This window comes from Urocampus carinirostris, chromosome 13 (assembly GCF_059441175.1).
Source record: "Urocampus carinirostris isolate Australia breed hairy pipefish chromosome 13, RoL_Ucar_1.0, whole genome shotgun sequence".
NCBI classification, from domain to species: domain Eukaryota; kingdom Metazoa; phylum Chordata; class Actinopteri; order Syngnathiformes; family Syngnathidae; genus Urocampus; species Urocampus carinirostris.
The window spans coordinates 14,687,875-14,700,042 of NC_142361.1; the positions used below are offsets into that span (position 1 = coordinate 14,687,875).

Sequence of the window (12,168 nt, forward strand, 5' to 3'; positions counted from 1 at the left end):
TTACTGAACACCAACTATTTGATACCAAAATATTTTTTTTGCGGATTTGTTCTTCACAGGGGCGGATCTGTCTGAATGGAAGACAAACTCAAGGGAAATCCTGAACAATTTCCATTTTAACAACACTGTAGTAGAAAAACTGATTCATAAGGCAGACGAAAATAAAAATCATTGCATTATCGACTGGTCTGAACAACTTGTCCGAGTGGAGTACCTCTGTGGCCATACTCTGGCTGGCGCTGTTCTCGAGAAGGAAACGTACCACCTCCAGGTGATTCTCCTGGGCTGCCATGTAAAGAGGAGTGAAGCCATTCTGCAGTACAGACAAAATGAAGCGCTTGTTGGCATATTTTCATGCATCCACCAGAACCAATAACCTTGGGATGTAAACTTCAACTCAAACAATAGATATACTGTTATAGTATATGTTAGTACATTGAATGTCTGGCTATTTATTTCCGATTTGTTGTAAACTTGTTGTAAACGAAATAATAACAACTGGGTCATCTTGTAAAGCTTGGACAAAACTATTTTTTTGAAAAAAAAAAAAAAAAAAAAAAAAAAAAAAAATATATATATATATATATATATATATATATATATATATATATATATATATATATATATATATATATATATATATATATATTGTGAGTGTGCTATGGGATGTCACAAAGATTTCTAGTGAGTATACAGGCCCGGAGAGGAATGGGCGCCACAAGGCTGGACTTGCCCAAGACACACCACTGGAAAAGGGGTCCCCACGACCCCTGGTTGTTAAGGGATCCGATCAACATCCCAACCAACCAACCAACCAACCAACCAACCAACCAACCAACCAACCAACCAACCAACCAACCAACCAACCAACCAACCAACCAACCAACCAACCAACCAACCATCCAACCAGTAAATTAATCCTTTTCCAAAAACCTTAATTTGTGTCTATGTTTATTAGTTCCGCTTTTCCGGTCACAATTCATATGGTCTTTTTTGTCTTTAAAGACTTTATTACGTGTTAATCCTGGAGTGCCATGCCTAATATTCAGGGTTGGGTAGGGTTACTTTAACTGGATTACTTTCAATTACTTTTGGATTACTCCAATACCAAATATGCTAATAAAAGACAAAAGAAACCAAATGTGAATAAAATTACTAAATTTTGTGCAGGCTTGGGGAGTAATGGAATACATGGAACGGCAAAAATGATGTTGGCAAGCTGATTTATTTTAATTTTGTTTCTGTCGCATTTTATGTTAGTTTTGTTAGTTTTGCCGGAGATCAAAAGCCAGGAGAGAAAGCTTACCATGTGTTGTGAGTCATAATTTTATTCATATTTAGTTTCTTTTGTCTTTTATTAGCATATTTGGTATTGGAGTAATCCAAAAGTAATTGAAAGTAATCCAGTTAAAGTAACCCTACCCAACCCTGCTAATATTGTTGTAAACAATGTTCACTACGTTGTTATCGATGACTAAAATCAATTCTAATTCTAATGGGAACCTGAAAGATGGAATTGCCTAGTCTTTATTGTCATTGACAACAATGTCGTAAAACATTGTATGCAACAACATCAGACATGGCACTCCAGGGTAAACAAGTAATAAAGACTTTAAAGAGAAAAGTGCGTCAGGATAAAAAGTCAAAAATATGTACAACATAGTTTTTAGAATTGGCTCTAAGTTGTAGTTAATAGTGCAATTAAAATTAAAACATCGTAACAATACGGCAATGAATTAAACTATTCCAATTAATTAGGTAATTTTTGAAAAAGGAGTCCCAAAGGTTGGATCACATTGGTAATGGATCCTTTTTTTAACCCACTTTTGTTATTTTTTTTACCCAATGGTTGTTTATTTGGATGTAGCACTGCTTTTGGCTTGAGCCCTGCACTGGAAAGTATGGACATTTGGTAAATCAAAATATGTTTGTTAAGATTTCTAATATTTGTTAATTAATAGAAATACTGCTTGTGTAACATCTTCCTTACTTTGACAGAAACAGTAAATAAATCAATGTAAAACCCTTGACTTCACCTTGACGTGACTGAGCAGGCTGTAAAATGTGACGCCAGCGGCTCTGTGAGAGAAAGAAGCCTACTGGGCAAGGCGCCAGATCGAGCCAAGAGCTATCAGCTGAGTGATTCCCGGGACTCGATGCTGAGGCTTTCTATTTTTTAAATTTTTTTTTTTGGGGGGGGGGGTTCCGCCCCTGCTTAAATCTCACCTGAGATTGCGCGTTGACGTTGGCTCCATTTGTGACCAGCTCTTTGACGACTTCCGATTGACCGGCCAGAGATGCAATGTGCAGGGCGGTGTTTCCTTTCTGGATCACACAGAATGGGCACAGGAATGCTGTTAAGCTCTTGCACACCTGTTCTGTACTTGTGTGTGTGTGTATGAAAGGATGTGCAGCCAAGTCTGTTTATATCCAGGTCAGTATCCACACACGGCAATCACGCTTAAGTTCCAAAAGCCTCTGTGCCGACAAAGTGCTGCTTCCGATGGAAAGCTTCCTGTACGTAAACGGGCCGTCACCGAGCTAGGCCATAAACAAGGCCTGAACCTGCCTCGTCCCTGTGATTGCAGAAATGACCCTGTGGGATCCCCCGCCTGTAATATGATGGACTGTAGGCTACTGTTGGATGATGGTGATACGTATGCTACTTTTCTTATGATCACGGTGGCTGATTTGAAAGGAAACTGCTTACCCGGACACGTCAATCCATTTTACAAGACAATCTTTTGAGCTAGAACAGATACATTTAAACCTAATTTGACTTTCTTGATTCATAGTTTTTCACAGCCTGCTGACTTTGACAAGAGATGATCATTCGGGGGAGGCAGTTGATGCTGCGCCTCACATGTCACAGAAATATGAAATGAAAATATATTGATTGATTGTACATATTAAAATTCTTTCTTATTTACAACCGTTATTTACAGTTATTGGATTTTCTTTTTAAAAATTGACATTCACATTATATTAGGAATACTTTTGAAACAATTAGTATCTAACACATTAGTGAACTGATTCTCCCAGCTGCAGGGTGAGCCAGGCAATTCTCTTGCCTCAGAGCAGAGGGCGATAGTGAGACCAAAGATTTTCATTAGGCGCATACCTCAGCCCTAAACAATAGAATTAGTGGTAACATTAGCAAGACAACAGAAAGTCAAGCCATCCAATATTTTTTGTCATTGCATGAACTTTTTTCATAATGGAGAATTAGCAATTTATTGATGCTTTTATTTAGAAGGAGCAGCACATAGATGTCATTTATACAGACAAGACATTTAGATGTTTTTTCTCCCTGTGCTAAGGTTTACATTTTGCTTTCTTGTTCTATGAATTACATGATGAATAAGAAAAGATGTAGGATCATTTGTAAATCTGACTGTGCCTTACCAGACATGGACCTCACCGCACAATACTGGATGTTAATTATGTTAAATAACAAACAGAATATACTTTATACAGTGAGAAGTGCGTGTAATTAATTTTTGTTAAATTAGTTCAGAGAGCTCTTTAAAGAAATATTTTAGTGAAAAATCTAAAATGGAAATAAGTTTATGACATTTAAGGTTCTTCAATTTGTAACAAATATGAAAATACATGATAATTTCAAATCCATGGAATAGTTAAAACCAGTAAAATTTTGTTTATTTGGGGAGTAAATAAATGATACATTAACTTTTGTTTTGATCTGCAAAATAAGATAAAAAAATATGTAACACTGATAGTTTTTGTTCCTGCTCCAAAGAAAACATTATCTTTCAACATAATATGGCCTACTTTGAGATCAGTGGCATCATTTTGAAAACATCATCTGTAGAGTCTCTGCACGGCTCATCATCACTAATCCTTTGCAAGTTTGCTTTTGATAAAATTTGAATTTATAAAATCTGGAAACTTAATTTTTTTATAGCCTATAGTCCAGGGGTCAGTACCCTAGAATGCATGTGGCTATTTAGAGCTGCCCTAGTGACACCCTGGAGATTTTTCCGAAATGTTTGATAATGGAAAAAATGGGGGATAGAAATATTTCTTTAGCATTAGTATTATATATTGAATGACTAACTTATGTGTAAGAATCACCCTTTCTTTAATTTAGAATAAGGTTTTTACAAGGCTTTTAGTATCTTGTGGCTTCAGACGTTTTTTTTGTTTGTTTGTTTTTTGGTCTGTTATTGCTCTTTTGAAATTGTGGGTTGTCCACCCCTGCTATAGTCGATTTGGGGCTGACATATTTGGATTTTTCCTCAATGAAGAATCTCCTAACTTTGAGGGGGTTTGTGTCAGCTTTTTTTTCTTTTTTCTCCCAAGTGCATTAACCCCTCATTACAAAGGTAACTGAATCCATAGGTGTGCAAAAATGTACACTTTTTTACCCCCCAGTCATTTTCACAAAGGCATGTCATTGCTATATTATTCAGACATGTGAGAAGTTCTGAAAAATAGAGACCCTCGCCAGTAAACATTTGCCTCTACATGTCAGTCCCAGATGCTGTGTATTCACACAATGGGGAATATAAAATATTACAGCTTCAATCTCAATGATTTAATTAAAAAAGAAAACTGTCTGTACAAAAATATGTAGCGCAAATGAACCACAACCCCAAGACTTTTCGCTAATCCGGGAGACCGCTCGGGGCGTCACAATCGCAAAGCTTTAATTTCGGAGACTCTCGCCTTCTTTTTGAATATTTCATCACTTCATGTGTTTGTCGGCAGAAGCTTGGTAGCCTGTGGCAGAAGGGTAGGGTGGTGCGACGGAAGCCACTGCCAAACATTAATGGGGGATAAATTCCCCCTCGAAAGTGTTTATTAGTCTCACATGAAAGCGGCTTGAGGAGAGCAGACCCCTCCCAAATGCATACCAAGAAGGTTTGTTGTTGCAGTCATTCTAAGAAACAGAATGTGCCGCCGCCTTCTTTGTTCTTAAAGTACATTTAAGTACAGCTCTTCCAGGAGCGGTGAAAATGTTAAACAAGTAATACTTCCAAGCAAATTCAAGAGGCTGCATGCTTGAAGTAGCTCTGCACTGTTTAATCCCTGCAGGGCAAAATGTGATTCCAATGGTGCTCTGGATGTAGGGATAGGTAAACGAAACAGTGTGGCTCACCTTGGTAGCTCCATCCACAGCGGCGCTGAGTTTTAGTAGCTCAGCCACAACCTCCACGTGGCCTTCTTTGGAGGCCAGATGGAGAGCGTTCAGGCCATTCTGACAAAAACAAACGAGACACTTAAGACAAATGACATTGATGACACAGTAAACGTTGAACTGACAAGTCCACTAGTGCAGTGTTTCTTAACTGGTGGGTCAGGGCCTGTTTTCAATGAGTCGCAGGCCTTTTATGTGGCAAACCAAAGCTTAAAAAGAAAAAAAAAAAAACCTACTTTACAGTAAATGGCGATAAGGTCCTGCTTGATCTCTTCTACCTGATTAGTCAATCGGCATGTTTGAAAGGGAACACATTTCATTCTATTGGTATTTTCTTGGTTTTATTCCCCTTTTCAACCCATAATGGGTCCTACAAAAGTTAGTGATAAGGGGAAGGAAAAGTGGCAAACAGTGAAATCAATGATCAATTTGAAGGAGGAGATGAACTAAGAAAATGGTGGACGAGTGTCTGCCAATGGAGGCCTGTTGTAAAGAACTTTAAATGGTTTAAGAATGTTATATTTGTAGCTTTTTACCAGTTTATTAATCTTTATTAACTACATAAATAAAAATAATCCATGTTTAGGTTACACTCTTTATAAATATTTTTTTTTGTATGTGGCTATTTTAAAGTCGTTTTAGGGGGTCGCTTATATACGATGTAGGCTTATAATAATAATAATAATAATAATTTCCTTTGTATTGTCATTCTTTGTAACAATGTACACAGAACGAAATGTCGATACACCTGACCCGTTGTAGCGAGTCGATGCAGCCGCAGCCAGAGGGCGCCGCCATTATACCAATTAGGTATGTCTCGGCCGAGGCGCGAACCAGCGACCTCCCAGTCTCAAAGCGGGCACACTACCATCTAGGCTACTGAGCTGTGTGAGTATATACGGTACTTGACGTTGTTTTGGTTTTTCCTGGCATTTAATTTTTTGAAAAAAAAAAAAAAAAAAAAAAAGGTGAATAACTTTTACTATCGGCATTTTAAATGCACAATCCTTCGATGGGATATATTTGAAAAGTAGAAAATATTTATTGATTTGGATCGCAGCTTGTCATTAAGATGGAGTGGTGGAAAGTCAGACCAGTTGAGAACTATTGGACTAGTGTACGGATGGGTGGACTTGAGCACCAAAATACAAAGGGCGTTTTTTCACACCAGCAGATACTATTGCTCAATAAGTTTTTAATTTTTTTTTCGAATGTTGATACAATTTAAAGGGACACAGTGTATTTTTTTACCACTAAATGGCACTCAATAGAGCAGTGCAATCTTAAAAGAGAGCTGTAAAGCACACGGAAGAGTAAAAACTATACAGAATTACAGAGTACAGAAGATGCCCTATTTTTCTTCTCACTTCCCCCCCCAAAAAAAATTACAAGGTGTTTGTGGGTACTCGTGGCGACAATCATGTCAGCCCCTTCTTGGCCAGGCTTATGAAAAATAAATACAAATCTCCCAACCTATGAGCATTTGGAAAATTCTCTTTTGTATGATAGTTCATGTATTTCTGCTTATTATTCATAACAATGTTTTTGTTTTTTTTACCACTTGGAGGCACTAAATATTACACAATGTCCCTTCAACATTTTGCCCCTTCTAAAAGAAGAAAAAACACCTATATACTGTATTATTTTTACAATATATTTTTTCAAAAAATCAAATACACAAAATGATATATAATTACAATTTTCTGATTATAAATCTAAATTTGATCATTTGAAATATTTTTCTTTTCATTGTTAAAATAGTTTTTTTTCCCTGTTTTTGTTTTATTTATTTTTATATTATTTATACATTTTATTAGTAATTCTAAATCGTTTTAAATGTGTATATCAAACATCATATTTTGATATCATATTAAAATAACTTTTTTATTCAAATGAAAATGAATGAATGAATGGCCTTTATTGTCATTGTATGATAGTATAAATATGGAGGGCTTCTCCTTTCAGTGAAGTAAAACATTTTGTTTAAAGTGCAAAAGGGTAAAAACATAAAAAACAACGACATTATATTAATGATATAATAAATACGTGCATATTCATAGTGTTAGTTGTACATTATATTGCGTGTAATTTTCTTTAATTTAAAATTTATTTTTATTAATTTTACTCCTCCTTGTGAATTATGTATCCTCTTCTAGGGTTGCAGGTACTTTACTTTTAGTGTTATACATAAAAAAAGACTTAACATTGCCAACAAGATCATTCTTTTTTTCCCCACACTTTTTGCAATGCGTACATTGACATTCAAAGCTTGAAGTTGATTATTTGCAGCTTTTGGCAGCTTGCCTTCTAATTAACTAATTTACAGAAGACTTCAGATTAGCTGCTGTGGTTGGACCAACATTCTGCAGCAAAAACATCTTCCCTATTGCTACAGGTCAAAGAGGACAAAACTAAGCTAGTTGTGGACAAGAATAGTTACTGGTCATGCTAGCTTTAGTTCAGCTCACCTGATTGCAAATATTAATCTCGACCCCAGACTTGATGTAGTCAAGGACCTTTTCAAGGTTTCCAGCGCGGGCAGCTCTCAAATAACTGGCATTACTGTCAGACTGCAAAGAAGAAAACAGAAAAGCATATGAGTTCAGGCCAAACAATGTAGAAAAAAACGACACCAAAAAAAATGTATTTTCAGGTACCAGGTAAAACTCAGTCATCTTTTCCAATGGATACTATCTCAAAGACGAGCAAAGCTAGCGTCCTCTGAAAACGTACAGTACGTGTTTTTATGGTCAAAAAGCATTTTTGTATTTAAAGTTTGCGATTTCCTCATGTCCAGCTGAAAATTTCCTAAGCAAAGCATCCTGTGGACCAAAGGCATATGGAACAGGAGTGCTTTGACAAGCTTCCTCATCCCAAGCACGAGCATCAGTCACCGCGTCCCGAAGGGCAGCGAACGAGTTTCCTTAAAATCCCGATCATGCTTCGATTCCCAGAGTTTCCATCCCGACACGAAAGCCTTCTGCTGCAGCCTCAACGAATGCGCTGGGCTGCCCTCTAAAACGAGGCTTCATGCACTTCATAAAATGATGAGCGTGCATATTATTGCCCCCATAAGAAAATGTGAGCAAGGGGAAAAGGGAGGGAGGAAGAGTGGACAAGAAGAAAAGCTGAAAAGCTAAAAACGATGCCCTGCTTTCCCTGTCATGTTCACATTTCAAAAGCCAGTGACCAAAAAATGTTTCCACCCATAAAGAGAAACCTGCCTGGAAAAAAACTGTACATTGTGCTACACATATTTCTGAATGGAAAATGATCATCACAGGGTCATTTCCTGCTTACTAAGACCTTTCAACTTGAGCTCCTATCCCAGCCCCTATTTAGAGAACAACAAAGTCCAAGACACAGAGAGGAGTTTTCAGCTCTCATGGCCTTTGCCACTACAGCTGACCAACTACGGAATGTGCATTTCACGTCAGCATGTACAAAGATAATAAAACCTAATTTTGATTGACAGTTGGTGAACTAAGAATGCTCTGCACTGGCCTGATTTCGGACCCATAGAGTAGGCTTTTTATTAAGGACTAAGAGCACTATCGTAACATCCACGACTTTTCAATGTTTAAACCTGAACATTGTCAGACGATTACTTGAAGAGGAAACACTATTGATCAAATCAGCTGAACTCAACCAAAACAGAGTATGTCTTTTGTTCGGGGAAGCAGTTCCGATGAACACAACAAAGGCTTGGCAAAACAGTCAATATTCAGCAGAATTATATGTGACAATATTAAGAAATCTAACAGGACAATAAAGCTGATAGCAACCCAATTCTTTACTGTGTACAGATTAGAAGAACACAAACAAGCAACGAGTAAAGGAGAATTAAAAAAAGAAAATTAACATCCGCAGCAATTACTTTGAATCACTAAGTATTGAAATTATCTAAAAACTTCAAATGGAGCAAATATTATTCCAATGGACAAAAGAGTCTCAATAACTGTATTTTATATAAGCGGAAAGACAATCTCACAATTTAAGGTGCGAACATAAATGTCTCTAGGGCAAAAAAGAAAAACCCAGACGTTAACAATATGACAGATCAAGCTAGTGTCAAGAATACACTCAGTGCAGAGGCTGTCACAGACCAGAACGGACACAGGACTCAATTGCATGCGTTTCTCAGATTTTATTGAAAGGGAGTGAGAGTAAGGCTTGCTTGATTGCTTGATTTGAAGACTGGCGGAGAGCGGGATCAAGCATGGCGGGGTTGACACTTCCGTGTCGGAAGAAGGCAGGCGGGAATGGCACGTCGTTTGACCAGGGCTGGAGATCAGAGGCGATGTCGAGTTCGTAATAGTAGTCGTAGGCAGGTGGCAGGCAAAACAGGCGTGGTCAGGTTCGGAAACGGGTCGAAAAACGGGAATCAGGCAGGGAAAAGGTTTTAACAGGGATGAAGTCGGACGGGAAAGCTCACTGAGTGAAACACAACAGCTCGCAACGATCTGACAAAGTTTGAACTGAAGTCGGGGTTCTAGAAGGGTGTGGCCACCAATCAGCTTGTCCGGGCTGTTGGCGCCAATCAAGCTGCCAAACATGTTCCAAAAAAGGCAATTATAACAGAGGCAGTGCGCAGAAAATCGGATAAGTACAGAAAATGGTGGTCACTTTTTTGGGCAGGGTTTGGTACACATGAAGTCAGGTAGGAAGGTAACATTTGTGATGCAAAATGGCAGAAAAAGGTTTGGTACACTTGGATAACAATAAGCTAAGACAAGAGTGCTTGGGGACTAGCACAACTCCAAGGAGACAGTTTGTTTAAGAATTGACAAGTGAGAGTCGTTATAGGAGGGAAATCAAGACAAGTGACTGCAGCTGTGGAGGAAATGTGAACTTGAGTGACCAAATTAGCAACGGTGGAGAGACATAGAAGATAGGAAAGAGATGGAGAGCAAGAATTAGAAAGGGAACCTGGTGTGAAACAGGAAAAGGAAGTGGGGGATTGTGACAGCTGCACAATCAAAGAATTTGTCTCAGAGACAAATAGATGGATTAAAACCGCTGATCACAATGGTCCTTTGCCGATCCCTGATTGATTTTTGCCAACCTCGTTTTCAATCAATCACGGATCCACCAAAGAAATAGGCTCTAAAAGCTATCATTTATCCATCAAACAACCTCGATTAAAGCTTAACTGCATTTTATAGTATTGGCAAAATCCAAGACATATATGACAAATATTGCTGGATCGAAGTGGAATCTCCTGAGTTGACTTTGGGCTATTCCATAGTCATTCATTGCTCATGAAAGTTTATCATACAGGATAACATCCGTGCAGCCAGTGTGTGTGAGAGAGAGTTTGTGTGTTGGTATAAATCCAAACAGTTGTCCTCTTTCTTACATAAGCAAACCTGATGCCTGCTGTAGCTTGCCTGCAATCAACAACATGCCTCTGACGTCATAGTGCACAGGTTGGAATGTGTCATTGGTACTAACAAATTTGCTTATGAAGTTTTGGGATGGACGGATGGGGCAATCATTGTTTTGGCCCCAACAATATCAGCTGATCACTAAAAAAATGCCAATGTCCTTTCCAATGCCAAATCCAAACCTATGCCATGGCTCATGAAGCTCAAAACCCGTTGGAGGCTTCCGATATCTCATTTGATGGACATCATGTGACACTCCTCCAAAATATTATTTTCCCTTCTTCTTTATGAGGCTGGTTTAAGTGGCAGATTACATCTTTTAAATCTCCAATGATGGATCTCAAATGGGGGCTTTATCCTTTAATACTTGGTGACCAATATGCAGAGGCTCCGCCCTGTGAAAATCTGTCCATTCAAGATGAAGGTGCATCAAAAGGGAGTGGGGCAGCAGATTCATGAAAAGAATGGCGCTAAGCTCGCAAGCAATGTCGTATATTGAAAGAAAATGGCGGCCCTGAAGCGCATAGGTTAAGCTTCACAGGACGGCGTTGTAAAAATACGACGCAGAGTCGTGGATTTATTCTTAATAGAGCTTGTCGCGGTCCAACTGAGCAGCTCATTTAAGGGGAAACTTTCCATACAGGGTCTGATTGAACGGTCGCCGTGTAATCCTAATGAGATTACTTCCACTTTTTTGTCTTAAATAAGCTCAAAAACGTAGGATTAAAAAAATATTTACAGAGGACAATAAACGTTTACATATTTTCTCATGTCTGACAGGATATTTATGATGAGCGTAGTTAATAGGATATTGTGACATGTGGAAAAAAGTGACATATGTATTTGCGAAATTGAGTATACTGCACAAATCGGCAAATAACTTTCTCATTCTAATATCCATCCATCCATCCATTATCTGCACCGCTTATCCTATTATATGGTCGCAGGGGTGCTGAAGCCCATCCCAGCTGTCTTCGGGCAATGGGCAGGGGACACCCTGACCCAGTTGCCAGCCAGTCGCAGGGCACACAGGGTCAGACAATTCACTCGCTCATTCACACCTAGGGACAATTTGGACCGGCCAATTAACCCGATATGTATGTTTTTGAAATGTGGGAGGAAACCGGAGTGCCCGGAGCAAACCCACACAAACATGGGGTGAACATGCAAACTCCACACAAGAGGTTTGATCTCATGACCTCAGAACTGTGTCGCACACGCGCTAACCACTGCGCGGCCGTGCTGCCCTCATTCTAATATGTGTCTTTCTTATTTTATCATAGATCAAAATTTCTAGTAAGATAAGAAAAAAGTATAACTGCTCACTAGAATCTATCTAATAATAATCATACTACTACTACTATTTTACTAAAACTAGAGTAAATAAAACTAAAATAAAACACATCGTTTAATACAATGAGAAAATTGATACCAAGAATGAGAAAATGCATCACCCATATTTTCTCATGTTTTTTTTGTTAATAAAAACGTATAATTAGAATTAGAATTGTCTTTGTTTTTATTGATAACAACATAGTATACATTGTTTAAGATGGAATGACAGATTTCACTCTGGGAAAAACACGGAAGAAAGGCTCAACCCAAACATTGAAAAACATA

The 12,168-nt window shown here is 38.2% G+C and overlaps 1 protein-coding gene across 1 annotated transcript in view; it reads right to left on the bottom strand.

The window, feature by feature from the left end:
* Positions 1-12,168, bottom strand: part of LOC148353789 (ankyrin-3-like) — a 127,255-nt gene that overhangs the window by 74,552 nt on the left and 40,535 nt on the right. Inside the window, exons 2-5 of the mRNA XM_088350924.1 lie at positions 7,630-7,731; positions 5,123-5,221; positions 2,227-2,325; positions 215-313 (exon numbers count right to left, since the gene is read on the bottom strand). Coding sequence (XP_088207050.1) covers positions 215-313; positions 2,227-2,325; positions 5,123-5,221; positions 7,630-7,731 — 399 coding nt within the window. The remainder of the gene's footprint in view (positions 1-214; positions 314-2,226; positions 2,326-5,122; positions 5,222-7,629; positions 7,732-12,168) is intronic.